The sequence below is a fragment of the Pseudorasbora parva genome, chromosome 4, assembly GCF_024679245.1.
Source record: "Pseudorasbora parva isolate DD20220531a chromosome 4, ASM2467924v1, whole genome shotgun sequence".
Lineage (NCBI taxonomy): Eukaryota > Metazoa > Chordata > Actinopteri > Cypriniformes > Gobionidae > Pseudorasbora > Pseudorasbora parva.
In genome coordinates this window covers 43,070,419-43,095,122 of record NC_090175.1, presented here as the reverse complement: position 1 = coordinate 43,095,122, position 24,704 = coordinate 43,070,419, and the positions used below count along the sequence as shown (strand labels likewise).

The 24,704-nt window shown below is 37.6% G+C and overlaps 1 protein-coding gene across 10 annotated transcripts in view; it reads left to right on the top strand.

The window, feature by feature from the left end:
* fat1a (FAT atypical cadherin 1a) overlaps nt 1-24,704 on the top strand; it is a 103,329-nt gene that overhangs the window by 58,250 nt on the left and 20,375 nt on the right. For 8 of the 10 annotated variants that reach the window (XR_010904781.1, XR_010904780.1, XR_010904779.1 and 5 more), the window contains exons 5-13: nt 605-934; nt 1,519-1,729; nt 2,101-2,169; nt 3,460-3,599; nt 15,916-16,191; nt 16,444-16,654; nt 17,334-21,404; nt 22,095-22,291; nt 22,731-22,884. Coding sequence is in view for 7 of the 10 variants with exons in the window: in XM_067441890.1 (XP_067297991.1) it covers nt 605-934; nt 1,519-1,729; nt 2,101-2,169; nt 3,460-3,599; nt 15,916-16,191; nt 16,444-16,654; nt 17,334-21,404; nt 22,095-22,291; nt 22,731-22,884 (5,659 nt within the window). In the remaining 3 variants the exon portion in view is untranslated. The remainder of the gene's footprint in view (nt 1-604; nt 935-1,518; nt 1,730-2,100; nt 2,170-3,459; nt 3,600-15,915; nt 16,192-16,443; nt 16,655-17,333; nt 21,405-22,094; nt 22,292-22,730; nt 22,885-24,704) is intronic. The other 2 variants (XM_067441895.1, XM_067441893.1) reach the window with 1 other exon arrangement.

The window sequence follows — 24,704 nt, the reverse complement described above, 5'->3', positions numbered from 1 at the left end:
CAGAGAAATTATGTTGGAAAAAAAAACATTCCCACAATCACACAGACTAATGCATATCAGTCTGTTCTAACCCCCGTAAACCCTTCTCGCCTTTCTGCACATCTCTGAAAAGATTGCTTGACAGCTAAGCGCACAGGGAATTACTTCAATTTTGTCAGCCAATTGACTTAGATAGGAACACTTGCCCCCGTGTTCCGAACAGGAGATTTTTCTTTACCTCTGAACGACGATTGATTGAAGCGCTCGCTATAATGAAGGTTTTCAATCACTTGTGTCAGATATTCTTGAGTGTGTTCTATTATTGTCCTGTGCACCTCTTTTAGTACCGCTCGTTTTGTCACTCTAATTGAAAATGTTCATTATGACACCGCCTCTCTTGGGTTTTGGGAGTTATTTGACATGAAAGGAAAGACGAAAACTAGAACTGAGTGAATGAATCTTTCCACCCCCTCAATTACAGGATTTTCTATCAGCCCCCTAAAGCTTTCTCTACCAAAAAAATCGAACTTTTAAAATTGATGTGCAATAGTACATATTTTCAAAAGTGATGAGAATAAGTTTAAGGGTGTTTTATAACTTCACGTTCAAAATGTTTGCATTGCAGATCACGGTGTCTGATCAGGGCGTTCCTGCGAAGTCCACTACTGTTCGAGTCATTGTCAAAGTCCTGGATGAGAATGACAACAAACCACAGTTTATGGAGAAAGTCTACAAAATCAAACTCCCAGAGCGAGAAAAGCCAGAGAAAGAGCGTGCGCTCAAGAGAGATCCTGTGTACCGTGTCATCGCTTCAGATCGAGACGAAGGGCCAAATGCTGAGATCTCCTACAGCATTGAGGACGGAGACGAACAGGGAAAGTTCTTCATTGAGCCCAAAACTGGCATGGTTTCCTTTAAGAAGCTTTCTTCTGCTGGAGATTATGATATTCTAACGGTGAGGATGTACAAATTTCTGTTGGGCATATTCTTATTTGTATTAGCACACTTGGAAAAATTAGACATAGCAAAATAGGGAATGGATCCTTTTTATTGCAAATATATTTGCTTTGTAGCTTGAGTTACAGCGTTTGAGGAGGCCGTTATATGTCCTAGAATGTAGAAACCTGAGATCTCAGATTTGACACATAATAAATTTTTCCTTAATGTCCCTCTGATTGAAGTTTACGAGCGCATAGTGAACTTCCTGCCCGCCCATAAGGCCAGTGACATTTTTGCCAGACCTCCCATTGTTTCATTACCTAACATCTGTCGCTTTCCAAACGTCACAGTGACAGGTGTTCTGGTAACGTTGTGTTTTTCCCACATTTAGTAGTACTCTGATCTCTCCCTGATTGAGCTTAACGTTTTAATACCACTTACAGTACCAAACAGATTTGCAAAACTTACTATTATTCTCTAAACCAAAAATCCCAAAACCAATTTTTGAGATCAACACTTATGGCTTCTGTTGTTACATTATTAACAATAATACATTATGTACAGAGTAGTTTTTGGTTTGACACTCATTTCATTCTTTAGATTAAAGCAGTGGATAATGGCCGACCCCAGAAGTCGTCCACCTGCCGTCTACACATCGAATGGATACCCAAGCCGGAGCCAAGCACAGTCCCTCTGGCATTTGATGAGCCGTTTTACTCCTTTTCTGTCATGGAAAGCGACCCCGTGGCTCACATGGTCGGGGTCATCACCATGGAGTCTGTGGACACACCAGTCTGGTTTGAAATAACAGGTATGGTGGAAGTAAATCATCTGAGAGTTTGTTGAGTGTGTCGGTTTGACAGCCTTTACATTCAAAAGCTTGGATCCTAATAAGTGCCTTTGTTACTACAACTAAAATGATTCAATCTTCTAATGAGACTCTTTCGATGAAGTTTCTTTGCATGAATTAACTTCTTCTCAATAGAACTGTCATAAAAAGACATAATAGTTTGCATCCTCTTCCTGTTCTGTTATCTTTTAACCAGTCTGTTACTGACAACCTTTACTTTCTCTCTCTTTTCTACTTGTTCTCCTTCTTTATTTCGGAATGGTTTGTTTTCTGCTGCTTCTCTCTCGCTTTCCTCCTGTTTGTCTCCTTGCTCCTCTTCTTGGCTTTGGAAGAGGACATAGCGGCTAAAGAATTGTTTTACATCGTTCAGATGGCTTGCGACCTGAACTGCACTGCAGAAGGTATCTGCCACTGATCTCCTAATACTTCTGTGCGTGGCCGTTATGCGATCTGTCATGTGCTTTTGTACTCGTGCTGTTGTGATTGTTTCACATTGGTTGCACCAGGTCCCAAGTTTTGATTCTTTCTCTCTAAGGGCGTACGAGCTGGCAATGAAAGAGTTCAATTTAGATCATTAAATCAAAATTAGTCGTCTCTGTCCAACCTATTAGATTGTCCTACTAGTACATACATAAAACGTAGCTTATTTTCCTTGCCAGCCTATGCACTTAGTGTTGTTCACTTTGAAGGCCCAGTGCTCTCATTTTCTTTCATGTATGCTGTTTGTATTATTGTAAAATTTGTGTTTGGTCATTTAATCAGAACAAATATATACTGCTGGTGATTCAGTGGCTGCTGGCAAGATCAAAAGGGGCAGGATGACTGATACATTTGTATAATACAAATTAATGATAGCAAATTAATCAATGAATGTTTGCTTAAAATTCAAACAAAATTTAGATTATTTTCCATTGGTCAAGAATTTTAAAATATATTTTCCTTGTGACGGCTCCAAAATCTATTAATAGACAGTTAGTCAGCTAAGCAGTGTGGTTATTGATATTGACTAATGGCTCATATATATATATATATATATATATATATATATATATATATATATATATATATATATATATATATATATATATATATATATATATATATATATATATATATATATATATATATATATATATATATATATATATGCACCTACACATTTATATAAATATATTTTATAAATGAAAATAATATAGTACTTGAAAAAGGAGTTTGGAATGTCCTACTAACAAATTTAGGAAGCATGCATCACTACCTGTTGATATTGTCAAAAATGTCTGCAAAGAAATACAAATTATTATTATTATTATTATTATTGTTGTTATTATTATTATTAATAATAGTTTTATTAATTGATATCATTAATATAATTAAGTAGATATAATTAACTTTTCATTTTTTACTGTGGACACTCTTGTTATTTACTCTCAATAATCAATAAATACAACTTTCAATAGATCTTTAATATATCTCTTTAATAGATCTTTTGAGTTTTGACTCACAGACAGCTATTATTGAGGTTTACACAAAAAGTGTGAAACAGCTGCTGCAAAACCACAACCGTGACACCCTGACTTTTGCCACCTGTGCAGCTCTCTTTTTCTCTCTCCTGTCTTCAACTGGCTAACTTGTGATGATGGCCATCTAATTTCCTGTCCATTTTGGTTGTGGTGAAAACCTTCTCTCAACAGGTGGTAATTCTGACAGTCGATTTGAGGTGGGGAAGGCGAGTGGGACAGTGATTGTGGCCCAAGTGCTGGACGCAGAGCAGAAATCCCATTACAACCTGACTGTGGACGCAACAGATGGCACCAGATCTGTCAGCACGCAGGTAATTGAATTGCTAATGAAGTGTTTATGGAAGCAGAGCATTGTGCGCTCACCATAAAGGGCCTGGGCGTCTTTTTAGAGATCACTATGAGGGGCAAAAATGGTTCAGATTTGTTTGTGCTTGTACATTTCACTGGTGGCAAGGAAGGAAAAGCAACCTAAGCATTTCCAACTTTCCAAATTGAGTCTCCTTTTTTTCTGCACTGGCATTGTGGGTCCCAAAGGTCTTTTCCGTATAAGCTTATATCAGCCTTCAGGATTAAGAAAGGAGCACAGCATCTTGCTATTGATGTGGATGTAGATAGGTCTAGTGAAAGCACAAAAATATTCATTAAACCTGACCTTCAAATACATGTTTTGCAGTTATGATTTTAGAGGTATATTTATAGCTTATTTTGTAAAGGTTCAGAGCGGGCCAGGTTGTACTTTTTTCTGGGAAAAAGGTTTGAAATACTAAGCTTTGGAAAATTTCTCTAGTTGGAATTAGGTCCGATTTTGTAGACATTAATGATGTCTAAAGGTTCCCTGAATGTTCTTCAAATACCTCACATCACAACATGTTGGCAGACATTCCTTGGCCTGGCGGACGGAGAGTTTTTGGCCAGGATTCCTGGAATCTTCCATTGTCTCATTCCTGGAGCGTGTGAGGAGGATGAAGCTGTCTGGCTCCCTGCTCTTTCATTTTGTTTCCTCTGACAGTCTTTCTCTTTTTCTTTAATTCAGTTGTATATTTATCTTAGGAGAACATTAACCATACCTTTCAATAATGGCTTTACCAAGTTTTCCAAACTTATCGATTTATTCTGACCTCTGCATTTGTTACAAATAAGATGCCACTTACTCAGCATATGCCTAGTTCTTTGCCAACAAAAATAGTTTGGTGGAAAGAAATATAGAAAATACATGCAAATTATAAATATATAAATTATAATTGGATGACAGATGTTACACAATTGGGACATTTTTAACACTAAAAACTAGGTGTGTTCAGGCACATTGTTGGCGCATTTCTATTTTGAGGCAACTAAAAACAACATGGACCAACAAAAACTGGTCTAAAGTCAATAGCGCAGAATTATTTGTGTCATTTAAAGGGCGCGTTAGTAATATGCAAAAGTGCACAACGTGAGTAGACTCTGTTTATTACACACACAGGGAAGTTAAACATTTAAAATATTTAAAATAAAAGTATTCCTCGCTGGAGACAAATTCCACCATGTAAATACTGTAGTAAATCTGCCATGGTGCAAGCGCAACTGGCTTTTTAAGGGAATGGGAAATGAGACTCGTATTGGTTTATTTCGCGTTATGCCCAAAACACACCCATGAATCATTAAGAGACTACATACAACACTTCCAGACCATGCACCTGGTGCATTGACAATTTTTTACATAGTTTTTTCTGTCGTTAAACTAGTAAAAGTGGTTTCGACACGCCCTAAGTGAACCTGCACAATGCGCTTCAGACATGCACTCAGAACATTAAAATTAGGCCATTAGAACATTAAAAGTGAGACTATGGTGTATAACACTACTTTGAGGCATCCTATTATAATATTACCAGGTAGATTTGTAGTGGTCTGTGAGTTATAGCAAAAAGTGTAAAACACGTTTCCCCTGGTCTTCCCTACATCATTTATATCAGCTCTAAACTGGCCACATAGTTTATGTGTCGATTTCCTGTTGGAGCATGAGTAAATCTTTGCATATGGTCCTAAAGAGGTCACTGAAGAGCGGTGCTCTCTGGATGAGGGCCATGTTTTTGCCCTCACTCTCGTGAACAGAGCCTGCATTGTAAGCGGCTCCCCATCCCCCCTCCCGGGATATGTTTAGGCAACACTGTCGGAACTCTCTTGTGATCAAGCAGACCACTGTGGCCAACGATACCACCGAACACATACATTCCTGCACGCAAAATTAACTGCCACGAATATCCTGAACCGAAGCCACCACCCCCCTCCCCTTTCAAATATCTCTCCCTTCTTTTTGACGAAATTTCCAAACACAAAAGTAGTAACAAAGCACCGATTCCTTGTGCTGCAGCTCTTCAAAGCGTCTCTCGATTGGCCCAGCTTAATCTGAACCTATTGTTTGGCCCTGAAACCTATCAAGTCGAATCAGTTACAGTTGTCACATTCACAGGGCACAGAGTGCAGACTTCAGTGCCCTTCATCTGGCTTTGGCTGGAGCTGCTTGTGCACACATTTTTGGGGTTTTGTGGGATTTTGTGTTGTGTTTATCATGTTGATGTGGTGATAATCATAACTTCTTGAGGTAATTGTTGACCTATGACGATTGACGCTTTGATGAGGAATATTAATATGACTCTAAATCTGGAATTGCGTGTCTTATGCCAGTCGGCTAAACTACTTCATTTAGTCTCCTGTCATAAAAATTGGTATTTTAATATTTTGTAAGACAACAGATCAACAACAAAAAAATCAACAACAGACAAAAGCTTTTGGTTAATTCTCACAGCATGTGTGGATAGTATTTTACCTCAAAGTCATTAGGCAAAGAATTAATATTTTACATAAACAAAAAGAGGACCTGACCTTACGCATTTATCACATTGATTTGAATAGGATAATCTTTTACCATAATGATAGAAAATACAAAGATAAATAATAATAAATAAATTGCATATAAATTAATTTTATATAAATATTTGACCTGAGAACAATGAGAAGTAATTTTTCACATGGATTTTTAGTATACCATTGAATAATGACTGAATACATAAGCTTAATCAACAACATATTGTTTATTTATTTCAGTCCAGCAGACCATATATATATATATATATATATATATATATATATATATATATATATATATATATATCAACAGCATGAAGTGCATTAAATATTACATTACATCAGGTTTTCCCAGACTGGGGTTTGTGAATGAACTCAAGGGCTTTGTGAGTTTAATGAAATGCTATTAAGCCATTAACCGACATCAGAGAACCGTGAACTTTGTATTATTATTAATTATTGGTTTAATTTTATTGTTAACGTAACTTATTAACTTCAAATCTCAGAGTATACATCAAGTAAATGTATTAGGACAAAGAGGTTCAGCTGATATAAAAGTTGGGGAACCCCTGCATTGCGCGTAATTATGAAATGACATGAATTTGTGCATTTTAATGTGTTAAAAAGACAAACGCCTTCCAGAGACAGTAATGCATGGATAAATGACTCACTGAGTGATAATTCAAATAATAATTGTGTTTGTCAGGAGCTGATTAGATATGCAATGTTGAGAAAACATAAAAAGTGAATGATTTCGGTAATCCAGTGCTCAAATGATGTAGGTCTCGGTTTTCATTGATAGTCACATGACTAGTGGCTGGTCTGTGTGTGTGTGCAATTCCACAAACCTGAAAGACCTTGAATGTACAGTAATAAGCACTAGACTTTTATAGAAAATAAGTAGAATCAATACATTATGAATAATTTACTACCTTTGTGAGAATGACATAAACTCAATAAAGCAACTGTAGTCTGATTACGAGTATGTTAAAATCTTATGTAAATATAATCTATTTACAAGTTCTTCATTTTTGGAATCTGATTATTATGCAATTCAGATTACATGCAATCAATTACTACCCAGCACTGTATACATATATTTCTTATTGAAAAATGTATTAAAATAAAATTACTTATTCTTTCCTTTTTTGTGATGAAATATTACGCCGTGTCTACACCAGACGTGACTATTGACACACAGCAACAGCTAGAAGCTGTCTACACTGGACGCGACAAAACGATTTGTCCTTTCTATGAGAATTATCATGAGTGCTTGGGGTACGTCATAAATAGAACGAGGCATCAGTTTACTGTCAGGGATTTGTCATGTCGCGCCGGGCCACAACCAGTGTAGACAACATCACTGATTATAATGGGTTATATTTTGTTTTGTCGCATTCGGTGTAGACACAGCGTTACCTGGACATTTTCTGCTAACTGATCCCATAAACAAAACAAAATTGCAGAATCTATGGCTTGTTTAACTTTTGCTAGGTGTCTCAGTACTGGTTTAACTGTACTAGACTAGGGAAGACAGTTTGTTTTTCTTTTGCAGACGTCCTTGGTCCATTATATCGCCCTGACAGGAGTTTTCAGCTTGCTGGCTAATTAACTCAACACTTTCTAATATCACTGTAAACACTCAGGCAGGTGCTGGAAAGAAAACTAGGCTAAATGAAAAAACCAAGCAAATATTTGCCCTTAAAACATTAAAGAGGCAATTTTAAGTGCACGCCTGCAAGCTTTCATCTCGCCTTACAAAGCAAGAGAAAGATGGACGAGTAATATAACCCATTTGAAACTTGTTTCATCTTTGATTTCTTCATTGACCAACTAATGAGTTTGGCTACAAGAAACACTTGTTTTGGAACAGCTGCATCTAAATATGTGTAGGTTCCAATTTCAAAGTGTGACCCAGGGAGTATATCAACATCTATATCATTTGCCAGTTGAATTTCAATGAAAGAAAAAAAAAAACACATTCTGAAACAGACTACAGGAGGAGACTACAGGTTGATGAGGAGGGGATTTTATCTGTTTGTTTGATTTATTTGAATGAATTTTGTTACCCTTGCAACCCACCAGATGCACGTTTTTAATCATAAATCTGCATTCAGGCTCCACTTTTGCCTTTGTATGTCTAGTGACCCTCTCCTGAAGCGATTAGCTCTCTCCTCCTCATGGAGCCGCATATCTTTGTTTAAATCAAAGTCATGTGTATTCCACATGGGCTTGCCAGACCTTCTCCATGCTCTATTTTCATTGTTTTTGCCATTTATCTCCACACTTCTTTTTTTATCTCTCTTTCACCCCAATCTCAACAAAAGCACCACATTTCAGACAGGCAATGAGGGATTATGATTATTTTGGAAGGGAAGAAAAGAATGCAGAGGGGGAGGAAAGTGTATGCTGGGTGTAATCCTATTTTAGGCCTTCTGAGAGAATGTGTAGCAACCCTGTGTGTTTGCGACTGTGCCAAAGTAATTTTCCCTAAGACATGTCACATACAAAGAAATATGGGGATCTGGGTGAACATTGCCCATTTCTGACTGTCATTTCTCACTTTTCTTTGAGGGAAATCTCTTTGGAATAAAAATGTCTGTCAGTGAATATTTCCTTTGAGCCCCATGGATTGACCCCTGGTCACAACTCATAGATTTGTGTACAATATATACTACTGTTCAAACGTTCTAATTGATTATATTTTAAAATGTAAATATATTTTTACTAGCCACCATTACTCCAGTCTTAAGTGTCATGTTTTGTCTTTAGAACTTATTGTAAGATGCTGATTTTGTGATCAAGATTCATTTCATTTTGTTATCAGTTTGTAACAGTAGAAGACCCCACCGGGTACCACTCATCTCCATTAAAAATAGGAAAAAGAGGCAACAATTTGCACAAGCTCACCAAAATTGGACAGTTAAAGACTGGAAAAATGTTGCCTGGTCTGATGAGTCTCGATTTCTGTTGAGACATTCAGATGGTAGAGTCAGAATTTGGCATAAACAGAATGAGAACATGGATCCATCATGCCTTGTTACCACTGTGATGGTGGTGTAATGGTGTGGGGATGTTTTCTTGGCACACTTTAGGTCCCTTAGTGCCAATTGGGCATTGTTTAAATGCCACGGCCTACCTGAGCATTGTTTCTGACCATGTCCATCCCTTTATGACCACCATGTACCCATCCTCTGATGGCTACTTCCTGCAGGATAATGCACCATGTCACAAAGCTCGAATCATTTCAAATTGGTTTCTTGAACATGACAATGAGTTCACTGTACTAAAATGCCCCCCACAGTCACCAGATCTCAACCCAATAGAGCATCTTTGGGATGTGGTGGAACAGGAGCTTTGTGCCCTGGATGTGCATCCCACAAATCTCCATCAAATGCAAGATGCTATCCTATCAATGTGGGCCAACATTTCTAAAGAATGCTTTAAGCACCTTGTTGAATCAATGCCAATGATATATATATATATATATATATATATATATATATATATATATATATATATATATATATATATATATATATATATATATATATATATATATATATTATAATAACTATATATATATATAATCATTCTAATATGATGATTCATATTCAAAGTTTTAAACAGTTCTGCTGCTTAATATTTTTTCATAACCTGTGATACTTTTTTATAATACTTTGATTAATAAAAAGTAAAAAAAAAAAAAAAATGTTTTAAAAATAGAAATCTTTTGTAACAACAATGTACACTACTGGTCAGTCATTTGGGGTCAGTCATTTTTGTGTGTGTGTGTTTTTTTGTTTTTTGTTGTTGAAATAAATCAATAATTTTATTCAGAAAGGATGTGTTAAATTGATAAAAAATTGATAGTAAAGGAGATTTATATTATTTGAAAATATGTTTTTATTTTGAATAAATGCAGTTCTTTTGAACTTTTTATTCATTTAAATATATTAGGCAGTAGAACTGTTTCCAACACTCATAATATATGTATATATATATATACAGTATATACATGCACATTTCTTAAATATATACATGAATGTGTAATTATATATACATAACAATTCTGCACAGTACAAACGCATCTATTATTGTAAACACAAACTTTTATTTTGGTTGTGATGAATTGATTGCCCAGCACTAATACATTATATATTACTGACCTCAATTATATTATAAATGTATATTACTGACCTCAAATGGTAGTGTGATTATAATAACTATGCATGCCACAATACCTGTGCCTGGCACAATAAGGATGTTAAATCTAATAAATAGCATGCATATCATTGTGTGTGAGAGTTTTCAAGGTATGTACGTGACGTCTGTGATTCAGTAGCATTGAATCAAGACAAACAAGGCATTGAGGCGACCATGGAGTTCAAGCATTAGAGATTAGTTGAACAAATTTGATTACGATTGCAAAACGGAACAATTTTCAAGAGAGAATGTGACCAATTTTAAAATGCAATTTAGTCTGAAGTCTAAAATTACATCTGTTGCTAAAGTTGTGCTGGAATGTCCCATGTTATAATTGTCCAGTGTGTGTGTGTGTAAAACATCTTAGATGTTTTAACCCAGCCTGAGAGATGGCCATGGGTGGGAGGTAATGCCTGTGTAAGTGGAAGAAGATTGTAACAGGAATTTCACCTTAATAGTGGGCTACTAGCTTCTAGAATAACTCCCCTTAGAGATACATACATATATAGATATATTATATATATATTTATATACATAATTTTCACACATACCGATCTTTATTTTTTCATATACAGTATAGGCCAAAAGTTTAGACACATTACTATTTTTTACTACTCAGAAAAAATAGTAATATTGTGATATATTATTGGTTTATATATGGTTAAACCAATAATATATCACATGGTTTTCAATTAATTATACTTTAAATGATCATTTATTTCTGTGATCAAAGCTGAATTTTCAGTATCATTCCTCCAGTCTTCAGTGCACGTGATCCTTCAGAAATCATTCTAATATGATGATTCATATTCAAAGTTTTAAACAGTTCTGCTGCTTAATATTTTTTCATAACCTGTGATACTTTTTTTATAATACTTTGATTAATAAAAAAAAGATTTATATTATTTGAAAATATGTTTTTATTTTGAATAAATGCAGTTCTTTTGAACTTTTTATTCATCAAATATATTAGGCAGCAGAACTGTTTCCAACACTCATAATAAATCAGAATATTAGAATGATTTCTGAAGGATCATGTGATAGACTGGATGTCACATGTGACACTGAAGACTGGAGTAACAATCCTGAAAATTCAGCTTTGCATCACATATAAATTATAATTTAAAGTATAATAAATTGAAAACCAAATATTTTAAATTGTAATAATATATCACAATATTAAAATGTGTTTCTGTATTTTGATCAAATAAATGCAGGCTTGATGAGCAGAAGAAACTTCTTTCAAAAACATTAAAAAATAGTAATGTGTCCAAACTTTTGGCATGTACTGTATAGTGTTACATTCATCTCTCTCTCTCTCTCTCTCTCTCTCTCTCTCTCTCTCTCTCTCTCTCTCTCTCTCTCTCTCTCTCTCTCTCTCTCTCTCTCTCTCTCTCTCTCTCTCTCTCTCTCTCTCTCTCTCTCTCTCTCTCTCTCTCTCTCTCTCTCTCTCTCTCTCTCTCTTGTTGTGCCTTACTTCTGTTTCTCATCTTTCTTCTTTTCTGTCTTTCACACGCGCATCCTTCTTCATCTGTCATTCACACTCTCTGATCTTTTTCTTTAATCACTCCCTCACTCACCACTTCCTCTCGAATCCCTCCATCTGTCCTTCTTTCTCTATGTGTGTTAGACATTAGTGGGGCTCCTTTGAGTTTTTTCCCATACATTTGCATCACAGTCGAGAAGCCTGTCGTGCTGCTTCTAAAACATCATGGAAAGCAGGCAGGATATAAACAAATACAAGCTACAAGCTTCATCTATTTACACCAGTGCTTTCAGTTGACTGCCTGTGCTGGCATGATTTCCAATTTTTTTTTAAATCCAGGCTGCCAGGGCCAGGTGGCATGTCTCCAGGGTAAGGTGTGAGAAAGAAGGCAAGAGAAAAGAGAAAAAGGCCAATATTTCTCTTCCCCGACCTTTGGCATTCGATAAAACTAAACATGTTCTTCAGGGACAGGGGACGTGCTGATGCTGTTAGGACAAGTGTGAGCATTGCCCACACTCACACCCACATGGGCTAATCTTGAGCTGAGAGCAAGTGGCAGCTAACAGCTAAATTTATATATATATATATATATATAAATATATATATATATATATATATATATATATATATATATATATATATAGAAATAATATGTATGTATAGAAGTAAAATATTTCCGTTTTTAAAAGAAGAACCTTTCATTGAAGTAAAAGAATGGAAAGTTGGGGGAAAATCAAAGCACATTTTGGAATAAATGTTCTTCTCCAAAATGTGTTGGCAACAATTACTGGCACAATTACTTATTTTATGAGTAAAATATATATATATCAATTATATTCCCAATAATATATATATATTTTTAGAACACCAGGGTGACTAAGGAACATGAAGTTGTTTAGCTATGCTGTCTTGTTTCACAGGAGTATAAATATGAGGAAACACAAAGGCCAAATTCCCTTAAAAGGGAAGTTTTGGGTGAACTAAAAGGGTTAGTTCACCCAAAAATGAAAATGCTGTCATTTATTCCTCACCCTCATGCCGTTCCATACCCGTAAGACCTCCGTTCATCTTCGGAACACAAATGAAGATATTTTTGATGAAATCAAATAGCTTAGAAAGTCCCCCATTTGCCACAATAACATTTCCTCTCTCAAGACCAATAAAAGGCACTACAGACGTTCTACAATAATTTTATGAAGCGACGGGAATATTTTTTGTGTTCAAAAACAAAACAAAAAACGAAAAAACGAGTTATATAGTGATGGCCTATTTCAAAACACTTCTTCCTGAAGTCTCTGAGCAATATGAATCAGTGTACAAAATATATTGTCGAACGAGGTTTCATGTTGATATAGTCAAATACATATTTTAAAAAGTAGGTTAAGTGTCACTATTTAAACTAGTATATGTTCAGCTTATTGTCAGACTTTAACGTGTGCATCTCGAGAGATTGCAGAATTCAAGGGAAAAAATTGTATTATGAACAAAGTTTGTGAGGAGCACTGTTTTCTTCTTATTCTTTCGGCTGTTTCCTTTAGGGGTCACCACAGCGAATCATCTGCCACCATCTATTCCTTTCCTCTGTATCCTCTCAGACCCTTCATGTCCTCCTTCGCTACATCCATAAACCTCCTCTTTGGTCTTCCTCTTGACCTCCTGCCTGGCAGCTCTAACCTCAGCGTCTCATTACCAATATCTTCCCTCTCACTCCTCTGAACATGTCCAAACCATCTCAACCTGGCCTCTCTTTTTCTCCAAAACATCTCACATGTGCTGTCCCTCTGATGTACTCATTCTTGATCCGATCTATCCTCATCACTCCCAAAGAGAACCTCAACATCTTCAGCTCTGCCTCTAGCTCTTCCTCCTGTGTTTTCCTCAGTCCAACTGTCTCCAAACCATATAACATCGCTGGTCTCACTACTGTGAGGAGCACTGTAAACTGCAGCAACAGCCATTAGGATTGTTTAGTGATTTGGTCTTAGAGACTTAGGAGTCCTCTTGACTACTCCTAGCTTTTCATGGATTTAGAAGCTAGTTTTAGTGCTAAAATGCTTTGTGAAATACTCTTAGAGCAAAAATATAGGAGTCTGACACACCCATTGTTTTTAAACCTTTCTCCTAAATAGGCAAGTTAGGAGCTACTTTTAGCCTTAGGATGTTTTGTGAACACGGCCCCTGATATCTTGTCATGGGTTCTCCAAACACACATGGCATTATAGAAGAAGACTCAGAGCTGTTATCCTGGCAAAAGGAGGTTGCAAACAGTATTTAATAAAAGGATCCCAATAATTATGGCCAACGTGTTTTGTAGAAAAGCATTTATGTTTTATAGTAGAGCTGGCAAGTACCTTGTAATAAGATATACAATAGATCCAATAGACGGTGATGCATTACAATATCATATTTCGATAATGACTAAAACTGCGGCAAATGCACAACAGAGAGGCCTATCATCGATACCAGTTTTATGTTTGACTCGCTTTGCATTTGTCAAGTGTGATGCCTCATAAAAGAAACGTTGACCTCATTGAGAAATGCCTGAAGAGATGTTTATTTATAAGACCTGCTTCTTTAGTAACTGTGCTCTCGGAAATGTAATGAACTATAATATATGAATTTGGAATTAGAATTTTATGCACATGAATACAAATGTTGATAAAATGATCTAAGTGTTGTAATATAGTGATGTGTCACTGTATTAGCACAGCCCAAGTTTAGGCTATATGCTTATTGAAATATTATAACATGTTTGTACCCAAATATGATGCTTAGAATAAAGCATCAGGCTTTCCAGACAAAGCACTCTTTATGGTTGCTGAATGGTAAATCCATTCAGTTGTAACTCTGTGACATACCAAAAACTTTCTTTCCCTCCCTTTTAGTCGTTTGAAAACATATGTCACTAGAGGGATACATATGTGGCCAATCTATTTCTGTGGATTCTAGATGGAATCAATGGATCCACTGAGCTGTATACTTTTTTCTTATGTAAAATAGCGCCACCTCATGGCTCTCATGTCTTATAATTCAATGCATTTCACCCCTTTGTTCTCCATCCTGGTTTTATAAAAGTATTTCTGATGGTATAAACACAGCTTGTTTAAGCACACACACTTTTTCAATCTATAGTAGCTCTGGTTGTGTTGAGTATAGAGCTCCCTGTCCACTCACTTATCCACAACCAGAAGACAAATAGAAGGATGGCGACTTCCGGGGGTGAAAAATTAATTAATAACTGAAAGAAAAAGGCAAATATGTACACACAGTTGGTATGTGTGTTTTTGTTGCTCATAACTCAAAAATTATTTTACTGCATTAGCCTATGCACAAGAAGTGTGTGTATAGAGTACTGCTGAAAAGTCACTCATAAGTATGCAGTGGAATAACCTTGGCATTTCACTCGCTGTAGGACTTTTAACTGTTAATGAAACGCATCCTAGTGCATTCACGATACAATCATTCCTAACCATAGAAAACATCAACATGCATTGTTATCACAACCAACCACACATCATTTGGATTCATGTCGGTTTGCTAACATTCTTTGCTGAATAAGTCATAAGTAACCAGGCATTTAAATTATTCCCTGAGTTATTACAGGAATTGATTCAGTCAATATCAAAGCAACCATGATATGAGTTCTGATTCCCTGAGGTATGAGACAGCAAACATAAATTAAATGCAATGTCATGATGTGTAAATCTACACCTTTTTTAAAAAAGGTGGCCAAAAAATAATATCTCAGTATTTGCGATACACAATATATATCCCGGTATTTTCTATACTTTTGTATTTGGATAAGATTAGGTTTATTATTAATATACTGTCCAGCCCTAAGTCAGTCTCTCACTCTCTTCATGTTGCCCCTCTTACAATGGTCTCTGCCAACCAGATATTTTACTTGTTTAGTATAAAATGGTTAACTATTTCTCATGGAATTTCAGTGATGTTATCAATGATCATAGTAATTAAAATGTACCCTGAAATGTACTTTCTTTATACAGAAATTGTTACACTGTAAATACATGTACCAAAATTACAGTTCCTGAATTATTTACTTTACTTTTTGTTGTATGTTTTTACAGGTTCTTATTAAAGTGATTGACACCAACAACCATCGTCCTCTCTTCTCTAAGTCTAAGTATGAAGTAAATGTCCCTGAAGACACCCCACCTGAGACAGAGGTGTTACAGATTGCAGCTACTGACCAGGATGAAAAGAACAAGCTTACCTTCACCCTCCTCAGCAGCACTGACCCATTCAGTCTACGCAAGTTCAGACTAGATCCTGGAACAGGGGTGTTGTACACTGCAGAGAGACTAGACCATGAAACCATGCACCAGCATACACTAACTGTCATGGTAAGATCACGTGGTCTGCTATCTACATCATCTGTTCAAGTGATTTTTATGTCTGATTTAGAAATGTTCAGCCAGTCAGCCATCTCTCAACTTAAACTATCCTGGCAGTTTGTATTCGCTTTAATTCATTAGACATTGAGGCGGCTATCCTAAGGGCTTGCAAGTGTTAAATGTGTTTCACATAAGCTGGTAATTAAATTGTTGAAATGACTGGAGAATTGCTTTTTTAACCCTTTCTTCTGCCCTCTGCAGGTGCGAGATCAGGACATTCCTGTAAAGCGGAACCTGGTGCGAGTGATTGTTAATGTGCAGGACACCAATGACAATGCACCTTGGTTCTCTGGTTCACCTTATGTGGGCCGTGTGTTTGAATCTGCCGCCATTGGCTCTGCAGTGCTTCAGGTCTCTGCTCTTGACAAAGACAAAGGCCAGAATGCTGAGATCATCTATAGCATTGAGTCAGGTAATCCATCTGATTGATTTGATTGCTTTTGACTTTAATCCAGTTTGTCCAGGAAACTACATATGTATGCATATGATGTATGAAATGTATGAACAGGGAAAAGGCAAGAGCATAGACACAGACCATAAGTTTGAAAGCCTATCATGTCGTCTTAGTTTTAAAATGGAATATTGTTAAGAGAGCCACAGGAGCATCCCATGCTGGCCTTTTAGAGCTGAAAATGTGGGAGCATATTGAATGCGGCAGCCAAGGATCCTGCAGTCCACTAAACTGTGTGAGAGTTTTGAAAGCAGAGCATAACATAGAAATGACGCCAAGTGGCCTTTTGAGAATGCACATATTTGAAATGTCTGAGATTACAGAAGCTAATTGAAATGTACTGTATATGTGTGTGAGACAGCAAACATTGTTCAGATCACATACTAAATGACTGATGCTTAGGCAGCTGATTACTTTCCTTGACTAACTGCAAACTTAAATATTAAGTGTAAATAAAGCAAAACAAAGTGATTCATGCTTACAAAAGGATGGCATTTTTAACTTTTAATCAATGCATACATGATTTTTGTTTACTTTCGTATTTGAGATTTAAATTAATGACTTCTAAGGAGTTCTAAAAAATGAAAATCCAAACCTTTTGGCAAGTGATTGATACATCTTTGTAATATTTCTTTTTTAGGAAATGTTGCCAATTCATTTGCCATTGATCCTATCTTTGGCACCATCTCTGTGGCAAAGGAGCTAGACCGTAGCAACAAGAACCATTTTGAGCTAATTGTGAAAGCCTCTGACAAAGGCATACCACCACTTAGTGCTACTGCTGCTGTTGACATAACCGTCACAATTTCTGACAATGCCATACCAAAGTTTTCAGAGAATGAGTTTTCTGCTGAGGTCAGTGAAACCGCTTTGCCTGGAGCCTTTGTAAGTTTGGTTAATGCCAACAGCCAATCATCAGTATTCTATCAGATCAAAGACGGAAATGTAAATGGAGCATTTGACATCAACCCCAACTCTGGAGTGGTAGTGACCCATTCGGTTGTGGATTACGAGACTATTCCTTCATACAAACTAACCATTCAGGGAACCAACATGGCCGGTCTGGCAAGCAACACTACTCTACTGATTCACTTGAAGGATGAGAATGATAATGCACCTGTATTCATTCAAGATGAGTTCACTGGAATGGTCAGCGAGTCTTCTCCAGTCAACAGTGTAGTCCTCACCAAAGACAACATACCACTTGTCATCCGTGCGGTAGACACTGACCGTGATGCTAACTCAAGGCTGGTCTATCAGATTGTTGAGCCATTTGCCCATAATTACTTTGCCATCGACTCTAGCACTGGTGCAGTCAGAACCATCAGTGAATTGGATTACGAGCAAAGATCTGTGTTTCGCTTTTCTGTTCAAGTCCACGATATGGGAATTCCCCGTCATTTTGCAGAGAAGGCTGCTAATGTGACTATTGAGATCCTGGACGTCAATGATTGCCCGCCTCAGTTCAGCCAAGATCTATATGAAACCACTGTCTTAGTGCCAACTTTCAAAGGAGTGGAAGTGATCACAGTCAATGCCACAGATGCAGATTCTGGTCCAAATTCAAGGCTGTTTTACTCTATTGTTGAAGGCAATATTGGAGACAAGTTTAAAATGGACCCGGTCACAGGGGTTATCACTATTCAAAATGTCACTCAGCTTAGAAGCAGGTATGAGCTCAGAGTGAGGGTGTCTGATGGCAGGTTTTCTAAAACAGCTTTAGTAAAAATAAATGTCAGAGAGAGTAAGGAGAGTACTATGAGGTTCACCCAAGAATCTTATAAGGCCTTTGTGCCAGAAAATTCATCAGAAAAGAAGACTTTAGCTGTAATAGCTGCAGTGGGAAACCAAGTCAATGAACCTTTGTCTTATACCATTCTGAATCCTGATAAGAGATTCACAATAAGCCGTACCTCGGGAGTACTCTCTTCTACAGGCACACCATTTAATCGAGAAGAGCAAGGCATATTTGATATTGTGGTCGAGGTAACCAGAGAAGACAAGTCATCTGATGTAGCCCATGTCCTCGTCACTGTGATAATTGAAGATGTCAATGACAACCCACCTGTATTTGTCAATTTACCCTATCACGCAATGGTGCAGGTTGACACTGAGGTGGGTCATGTCATCACAAAAGTGACTGCGGTTGATGCAGATATTGACATAAATTCTGAGATCAACTACCATCTCCAGGAGTTAAATGAGTTTGTTCAGATAAGCATGGATGGTGAAATCTCACTTACTAAGAAGCTTGAGAAAGACTCCCTTAACACAGAATTTGTAATCACCATTGTAGCCAGAGATGGAGGTGAACCAGCACTTTCCTCATCTGTTGAAGTACCAATAATGGTTGTAAATAAAGCAATGCCTGTGTTTGAGAAAGCCTTCTACAGTCTGGAGATCCCAGAGAGCATACAGTTACTAACACCTATTGTACACATTCAGGCTAATGACTCAGAAGGCCCTAGAATAGTGTACACAATCACAGAAGGGGACCCTCTCAATCAGTTCTCCATCAATTTCAATACTGGCGTCATTCAGGTTGTAAAGCCTTTGGATTTCGAGACTCACCCAGCCTATAAACTTAGCGTAAGAGCCACCGACTCGTTAACTGGTTCCAAAGCCGAAGTCTTTGTTGATATAATCTTGGAAGATGTTAATGACAACCCACCTGTGTTCTATACCAATTTGTATAATGCAAGTCTTTCAGAAGCATCTGTGATTGGTACATCTGTATTGCAAGTCTCAGCTACAGATGCTGACACTGGTAACGATAAAGTGCTATTTTACCAGATCGTTGAAGATAAAGACAAGAGTTCTTATTACTTTAGCATCGACCGTGACACGGGCACAATCTGGACAACTCAAATGCTTGACCATGAAGAAAAACCCTCACATAAGCTGATGATTAGAGCAGTGGATGGTGGAGTGCCTGCACTTTCTAGTGAGGTCATAGTGTTAATTGACATTACAGACCTTAATGACAACGCTCCAGTGTTCTCACAGAATGTCTATGAAGCTACGGTCAGTGAACTGGCCCCACGTGGCCACTTTGTCACCCAGCTTCAGGCTTCCGATGCTGACAACTCCGATAGTGGTAAACTTGAATTCTCAATTATATCAGGAAATGAAGGGCAAAACTTTGCTATAGATTCAAAATCTGGGGCTATAGTTATATCAAACCACCGAAAACCCCACATGGAATCTCTCTATAACATCAGCGTGTCTGTATCAGATGGTGTATTCAGAAGCTCAGCTATTGTGAAGGTCAATGTTATTAGTGCTAACTTCCACAATCCTACCTTCAACCAGGTGGATTACGTGGTTGAGCTTCTTGAGAACTCACCTGTTGGAACAATGGTGGCTGAAGCTCAAGCGACAGATGATGACTCAGGCACATATGGAAGACTCACATACCATATAGTCAATGACATTGCTAAAGACAAGTTCTCAATCTCTGAAAATGGAGAGATTTTTACTTTGGAGAGTCTTGACCGTGAGAACGCATTGGAGAAAGTGATTCCGATTTCTTTAATTGCTAAAGATGGTGGTGGAAAAGTTGGCTTCTGTACTGTAAATGTGATCTTAACAGATATCAATGATAATGCGCCGCAGTTCAGAGCTGCTGATTACAGAGTTAATGTTGCTTCTGATGTGCCAAGAGGAACAACCATACTTAAGATTGCAGCGTCCGACATGGATGAAGGTAGTAATGCAGACATCACCTATTCTATTGAAGCGGACACAGACAATGTTGAGGAGAACTTTGAAATCCACCAGTTCAGTGGTGTCATTGTAACAAAGGAAAGCCTCATTGGATTGGAGAACCAAATTTACACTTTTCTTGTACGAGCAAAAGACGGCGGAACTCCTACCAAGTCCTCTGTTGTTCCCGTCTATGTCAGAATTCTTGCTCCTGAGGTCCCAGTGCCAAAGTTCATAGAGTCCCACTACAGATTTGCTATAGATGAAGATCTTACTCTTGGTTCAGAAATAGATGTCATTCAGGCTGAAAGTGATCAGCCAATCTTTTACAGCCTGGTGAAAGGGAATACTCTTGAGAGCAACCAGGATGAAGTATTTGTAATTGACCCCAACTCAGGATCTTTGAAGCTTGAGAAGAAGCTTGACCATGAGAGCACCAAATGGTATCAGCTATCCCTACAAGCACAAAGCGAATATGATGGTAGTAAAGTTGTGTCTGCTGTGGACATTAGCATCCAGGTCAAAGATGTCAATGACAATCGACCACTCTTTGAGTCAAACCCCTATGAAGCTTTCGTGGTGGAGAATCTCCCAGGTGGCACTTCTGTTATACAGGTAAAGGCCACAGACCTGGACTCAGGCACTAATGGCCATGTCGTTTACAATCTCGATCCCAACCAAGAGACAAGGGACATAGCTGAATTGTTTGCCATCAACAGTGAAACTGGATGGATTACCACATTAAAGGAACTTGACCGTGAGAAGAGAAATAAGTATACTGTTTCAGTCCTAGCCACCGACCGTGGAGACAAAGAACAGCTGATGGCCAGTACCAAAGTGGATGTCACAGTGGTAGATGTAAATGACAACCCACCAAGGTTCACAGCAGAGATCTATAAGGGAACAGTAAGCGAAGATGACCCACCTGGAGGAGTCATTGCCATTCTTAGCACTACAGACCTGGACACAGAGGACAATAATAAGCAAATCAGCTACTTTATCACAGGTAGGTCTGATGTTGATTTTGTACTTTTAGTTTAATGTTAGCAGTTGCATGGCAGCATTATCATTCGAGTTTAATTTAAAAGGATATTTTAAACGTACTAGTTTATAATGGAATAATTTATAGTATCAACAATTAATAATGTGTGGGAAGCCACTCAAAGCTAAAGCTAAATATTCTATGAAGTGTTATACAATTTTCTCATTTCTGTGTGAAGAATACTTTGATCACAAAAAGGTTATAAATTGAAAACTGGATAATTTTCCCAATGACAAAAAAGCGGGAATGTTTCAGCTCTGGTTATAATTAATTAGCGCGAACATTGATGCCAAGCCGGAGATGAGATGAGCCCTTCCTGGCACAGAAAACGGTCTCATTACATCCACTCATCTTCGCCTGATCGTGGAGTGATGACAGAAATTGGCATAACAAGTCACACTTCCACTTATTTACATAGACGCTTTGTGTTACTGTTGTGAAGTTCAAGCAAACAAGAATTGAAGCTTCGTGAACACTGTATATTATTCATTGCACAGGTATCTCCCAATATCCTGTAAAATAGAAGCAGATATAAATTGAGTCATTACTATAGCTACTACACATACTGCAGGAAACCACACAAATACATATTCAATTTATCTGCCATTCACGTTCATTAGTTTGACTGACATTTCTCATGTTTGCTCTCTAAAGGTGGAGACCCCTTGGGGCAGTTTGGCATTGAGCATTCTCAAGGCGACTGGAAGGTCTCGGTGCGGAAACCTCTCGACAGGGAGGAGAGGGACAATTACTTACTGAACATTACGGCCACTGACGGGACCTTCACAGCCAAGGCTGTAGTTGAAGTCAAGGTCTTGGATGCCAATGACAACAGCCCAATTTGTGAGAAGGTATGAATGTTAGTTTTGTGTGTATGTGTGTGTGGGAAGTGTATTGCAGCAAAATGTCATGTAGTCTGATTCTGTCAGTTAAGGGGAGGGTGCTGCCTACCCGCTGTGCATGCTAAATGGGACGAGACTTAGAGAGAAAGAGAGAATGTCAGGAGGGATTTGAAAAGGTCCTTATGTGAAATGCAGCATTTAAGAAACAAAGAGGGCTATTTTGCACTGTAAGAGGGTTTTGTGAGGGCTAATGTGCTTCTTTTGCGCATTGTGTTCCTTTTTGAATAATGTTAATTTAATAGAACTCATGTGGTGAAAATCTTTTAGCCCTATTTTCAGTTTGGCTTTACAATTACCACCAAAGTCTTCCTCTTTTATTTAGTTTCTCTCTTCTTTCTGGCCCTATCATCTGGTTTGTGAAGTCATTTCTGCTTTCTGTTGTTTACAGTCATTCTACATGGAAAGCATCCCGGAGGACTCCCCTGCCGGTAGGCTGATCCTGCAAGTCTCCGCCACAGATGCTGACATCCGTTCCAATGCACAGATCTCCTACGAGCTGCTAGGGCCTGAATCAGAGCACTTTAGCATTGACTCTGAGACAGGTATGTTTCGTGTGCACGTCGAATAGGCCAAATGTTTGATTTGTGTGTACCCATGACCCTACTCAAAAAAAGCATCTTCAGTGTGTATTATAAACTTTGTCAAAGCTATAGTATTGTTGTGCATGGTAAAGCCTTACAAATATATATTGTAAATTGTGCAAAATTATATACACAACTGTTCAAAAGTTTGGGGTCAGTAAGATTATAAGGTTTTATCTCATGATTTTCACAAAAATATTAAGCAGCACTGTTTACTGCATTGATAACAATAAATAAAATGTTTCACAAGCACCAAATCATCTGACACTGAAGACTGGAGTAATGATGCTGAAAATTCAACTTTGAGATCACAGGAATACATTCAATTTTAAAGTGTATTCAAATAGAAAAGTTTAGGTTATTTTGAATTTGAAATAAATATTTAACACTATTGTTGTTTTTACTGATATAATAAATGCTGCCTTGAGGAGCCTGAGATACTTCTTTCTAAAACAATAAAACATCTTACCAAATCCAAATTTTGAACAGTAGTTCTAAGACCATTGTCTCAACAACCAGACAACTGTATGCTACATTCCCACAGAACATTTTCTGCACCATTTGCTTTTGCCTGCAGTCAAACACATTCCATTTAAAACCATAATGATTTCTAATTTAATTACTTGTATAATTCCAGGGAAAAATGTACACCCTTGGGCTTTCATTACTGTTTTACAGTGAATACCACATTATTCTGTTTCTGATATTATTCTTTTACATTTTTTTCGACTTGCCTGTTTTATTCACACAAACATACTCACACAAAATATTTTAATAAACATTTCAGAACGTGTTGCCCCACTTCAGCTATTAACTCTAGTCAACTGTCTCTCAACTGTGTGAATTAAACATTGGTTCCAGGCGGAAAGAGAGCAGAAATCAACAGTGGGTTTGTGACAGCGTCACACTGCTACAACACAAAAGCTATTGTAAAGGCGCTACTCACTGGCTCTTTGATAACACTGAGTGTGAAGGCAGGGAATGCTGGCTCACAAACTGAAGGAGCGCTACTGTTCTTCTGTGTGGGTTTAGTGTGCAGGGAGGGTTTTCTACACTTTTTTCCCCCTTCGTTCCATCACGGAAAAGAAGAGGAGCATTATAGCAAGTTAGCAATGCCAAGAGTGCTCTCATTCGAGCCAGCCAGACCCCTGAAAGCTGGCGGCTGCTTTTCCAAGGGTGACTTTCCCTTTTCTTCTTTTCTCACTCAGCTCACTCTCTGAGCAGCCCACATGCCGACTGCACTTTATCCTCCCTTGCTATTTCTCACCATCCCGCTCCTCTTTAATATTTTCTATTTCATGAAGCAGCTCAGTGCAAGGATGATTTTAGCTCCCCTTGAGAGAAACTTTTGGACACCCTGCATTCATTCCTTCTTGAGATGTGCTCCAGCTAAAAGGTCGACAGCAAACAGTTGGCATACAAAAGTGCAGTTTAAATTAGTGACCACTTCAATAGAATGTAGCTCACACTTGCTGAAATGATTAGGTCAGATCATTTTCTCATGACAGAGACGTCTCTTTCTCTCGCTCGCAGCTTTTCTTTTAAGGGTATTCTTGGAGTGTCCTCTTGACTTGACAGATGAGAGAGTTTGAAATGGAATTGGATTGCACTGATTGTGTTCATCAGTGCAATGCCAGCTGATTTTCAAAAATCACTCCCCGTAATTTTTTTTAGCAAACGACAATAATAAATATACATAAAGCAATGAGAGAGCAGTGTTTGTGTGTGGTAGCAGCATAAGGGTGCTTACAAGGTAGAGTTTATGCTAATTCTCAAAATGT